The 3,599-nt window shown below is 35.7% G+C and overlaps 1 protein-coding gene across 2 annotated transcripts; it reads right to left on the bottom strand.

The window, feature by feature from the left end:
• Positions 1-284: 284 nt before the first annotated feature.
• On the bottom strand, positions 285-1,314 carry LOC100254203 (cucumber peeling cupredoxin). Of its 2 annotated transcripts, none has more exons than XM_010656495.2 (2): positions 990-1,314; positions 285-780 (listed from the first exon to the last, which is right to left on the bottom strand). In XM_010656495.2, the coding sequence occupies exons 1-2, from the start codon at positions 1,138-1,140 to the stop codon at positions 437-439; spliced, it is 495 nt and encodes a 164-aa protein (XP_010654797.1). In that variant the 5' UTR covers positions 1,141-1,314; the 3' UTR covers positions 285-436. The 2 variants fall into 2 exon arrangements, with proteins under 2 accessions (XP_010654797.1, XP_002266874.1); XM_002266838.5 differs by having other exon boundaries at positions 960-1,303.
• Between the last annotated feature and the right edge of the window lie 2,285 nt (positions 1,315-3,599).

Raw genomic sequence — 3,599 nt, 5'->3', positions numbered from 1 at the left:
ACTCTTAAGATCTATTTTGTCTAGTTCTTTTTATCTAAGACTTATGTGCTTAACTTGGTTATCCCCTTTACAATATCCTTCTTTGGACTCCTTCCCTTAACCTTAAAATGATTATCTTTAATTTGAAAAGAAAAGAAAGACTTAAGTTTAAGTTCTTTTATTTATTTATTTCTTAGTAAATCTCTTTCTATATAGCTGAAAGAAAGACTTCATCTCCTTAATTTTAAGGTTGTCCAAGTCATTGATGAGAAAATGGAAGTGTAACAATAGAAAGTACAACGAAATTAAGCTAAACCAGCATAATTTTATTGATCATATGCTAAAAAACAATACATAAATGTTGTCACACAAAACTCAACAACATAAAAATCAATCTCAAACTTATTGAAGAACACCCCACAAAAAAATGTCGTCCAATATGAATCTTCTCTGCTACCTAAAGAAAGAAACTGATGACAAGAGACACCAAGGAGACAAACACACTAGCAAAAACAGTTGATGATGAAGAATCACCACCCTGTGTGGTTGGTGGTGGGGTTGCAGTAGATGAAGAAGGAGGGGAGGCGCCGGGAGTGGCTGATACTGAGATGGCTAGCTTCTGGCCGGAGGTGCAGTGGCTGCCAATGGTGCAGACGTAGTAGTGGTTGCCGGCGGTGGCGAGAGTGATGTTGGCTGGACCAGTTGTGATGATACTTCCAATGGTACTGGAAAAGTCGCATGCATCAAATGATTCTTTTGATAGTTCTGCGACGTCATGAACGTTGGTGGCGAAATTGAAAACTGAAAAACACAGATAAATGCTTGATTCATTTTCCAAAATCCAAACAGTACTTATGAAAGACTGATTTAATCTCAATTTGGCCAAAACAAATTTTAAATAAGATTGCGTATATTTCAAGTTCTTAGGAAGGGTGGATGAAAATGAAAAAGAAGAAAGGAAAGAGCATAGAGCTTGTTACCTAGAGTATCACCAACCACGAACTGCTTACCAGAAGCCCAGGAGGTGTACGTGGCTGCACCACCTTGTGGCACCGTCCACCCAGTGTTGTCTCCCACCACATGCACCGTCTGGGCTGCTGAGTAATGCAGCATAGCTGCCAGAACAGCAACTATAACAGCCATGGATATGAGCCTAGCCATCTTTCTTTCTAAAATGTGTAGGTGCTGATGAATGAAAAGTAGTTAATTACAAGTAGTAACTAATTAATGTTCTCTCTAAGAAAAGTATCTGCAGAAAAGGGGATGGATGAAAAGGTGTTTCAGGGCAGTGTCATTTATAGGAAAAAAGAGGCTATGGGAGAGCATAGATGTGAGGACTTGAGAAGGCTTATTTGTGGTTACGAATTGGGACTGGGTCACCCTCGAGTTGACGTAAACGGTGAGTTTCGGTGCCGGTCCTTGTTTATATTGACGCAGGGCCTACGCCAAAGTGGAAAAGCCACCATGTAGACAATTTCTTGTACGTTTTTCTGATCTTTTTTCTTTATTGGGGTGAGAGTCCACTTCCATGTAAACCACTCAATTGGTGTTTGACTTGGCTGACGCGGCCTCAAGTGTCTCCACGGCCATGAAGATTTGATAGACTTAATGACTTGGAATGCAAACATAGAAGTAGAGGCAGATTATCTTGTGATTTATAATTAATTTGGGGTTCAAAATGAGAGGTTCATTTTAGATGGTGCAACTATGTATGACTTTGCTACAACTATGTCTTCTTAATTAAGAGCATAGCTGGATGCTAATTAACCATGTGGTGCTGAGATTTTATGAGGTTATATCAGTCAAATTCATTATTTTTCAGAAGAGTTCTCCAAAATTTTATCAAATATTTCAACTTTCATGCCATAGTGCCCTTACTTTACCAACAACGGGAAGAAGACAGACTTTTCAATGAGCTTCTTGGAAGCAGGGGGAGGGAGCTTGGCCCTTGGGCCAAGTCAGGCTTCATACACAAAAGAAACCCACCAACCATAACTGAATATCAGCAAAAAAAAGGAAAGAGAAAAAATGAAAAAATTAATAGACGTACAGTTGACTTGGCCAATTTTAATTTTGTGCCTTATTTCTTTATTTTTGTAAAGTATTTTGGCAACTAAATTGTGTTATGAAATTTAATCAAATTCACTGAAATTGTTTGGTCATAATTGTGATAAAGATCTGAGATGGATTCCACCATTGACAGTCAGAAGATGTAGGGTTAACGTATGAGTATGGGCAAATAATAAGCAACCTCCATGTGAAACTATTTATTAGTCTTGGACAAAAGAAGAGGAAAATTTGATCAGAGAAAATTCTCTATTCTCCTACTTGATTGGAAAGTTTCTAGCCTTTCAAATTTCTCAACAACCTTGTGGAATTTTGGGATGTTTTGAAACCTTCTGGATCATTAAGCTCTCATTTTCTTCTCATAGGGGAGTCGACTTTGATTTATTAACAAGACTCCATTGTTCAAAATGCGACATGGAAGCTTTATTTCTCCTACACAATAATGCTTCTTTGACATTTTTTAGTTGAGAAAACGTCCATGACTTTACTATCTCGACCCCTAAGTCCCTTGAGAAAGGGGGCATTGTGGAAAAATGAAGAAAAACCATTGATGTTAAGTGACATTTTATGTGGTTGCCTTGGGTTGATGTTCAGAATCTTGAGCCTCCGTACAAATGGGGAAGGAACTTACGTACCCTTTAATTACTTCATTCCGGGTGGATGAAATCAGAGGGAGTTGTTCTCATTCTTAGGATTCCATTTGTTACTTCTATTTTTAGAATCAAGAGGGTTGTGGGTCCAACCTCATGTCGATGAAACCTATTCTTCTAATACGGAGAACAATTTCCTTGAAACTTCTTAATGAAATTGATGTTGTTTTCCCTACCAAGGAAAGTTGGATTTTTTTGCCTTTGGCCGAATTTCAAATCAAAGCATGGGCATTTGCAATGAAGAGGGAGTGGTGGGTCCTCGATTGAAGAGCCTTATATATATAATTGTGATGTGTTTTAGATATTAAAATATAATATGTTTTTAAATTGTGAAATTTAATAATATGTTTTAGATATTAGTATTTTTTATTTACTTTTTAAGCTCATGTTTGTCATTAATATTGAATTCTAATTGAATTGTAAACTTTCAAAATTTATATTTCTTATCAATACAAATTATATTATTGTCTAATTTTACAAATTTTATTATACATATGTTGTTTTATTAAAAATAGGAACATCAATGTGCCTGTCATTGCCGCTTGTAACATTTTTTCCATTTTTTTCCAAACTTCCAACTATAGGAAGTGTTGGTAATTTTAAAATCAAATTATTTATGTTTATTTTTTGGAAGTCAATATTTATAAAGTTTAAATTTAGGTAAATTACTATTTTTGAGTTTGACTAGGATTAAGAATCTTACTATTTAGGGTTAGCCCTTAGGACTCCATAAATATGTTGTTTTGTATTGGATTTATAGTGAGAGTTAAAAATTGAGCTATCCTAAGTGTTAGAGTCATAAGAAGACTTAAGAGGAAATTACAAATAGTGCATTGGGTTTTGGGTAGAAAGAAGTGAAGAGAGTTTGAATATGTCTTCTATGTTTCATTTTATTTTATTTTC

The sequence above is a fragment of the Vitis vinifera genome, chromosome 9, assembly GCF_030704535.1.
Source record: "Vitis vinifera cultivar Pinot Noir 40024 chromosome 9, ASM3070453v1".
Classification (NCBI taxonomy): Eukaryota; Viridiplantae; Streptophyta; class Magnoliopsida; order Vitales; family Vitaceae; genus Vitis; species Vitis vinifera.
The sequence above is the reverse complement of the archived record's forward strand: the minus strand, read 5'-3'. Positions and strand labels throughout refer to the sequence as shown.

Excerpts from the sequence above, each read along its gene's own strand:
- LOC100254203 (XM_002266838.5), bottom strand. The coding sequence starts at position 1,140 with ATGGCTAGGCTCATATCCATGGCTGTTATAGTTGCTGTTCTGGCAGCT. Across the intron at positions 781-959 it reads CGTGGTTGGTGATACTCTAG|TTTTCAATTTCGCCACCAAC; the intron begins GTAACAAGCTCT and ends TGTGTTTTTCAG.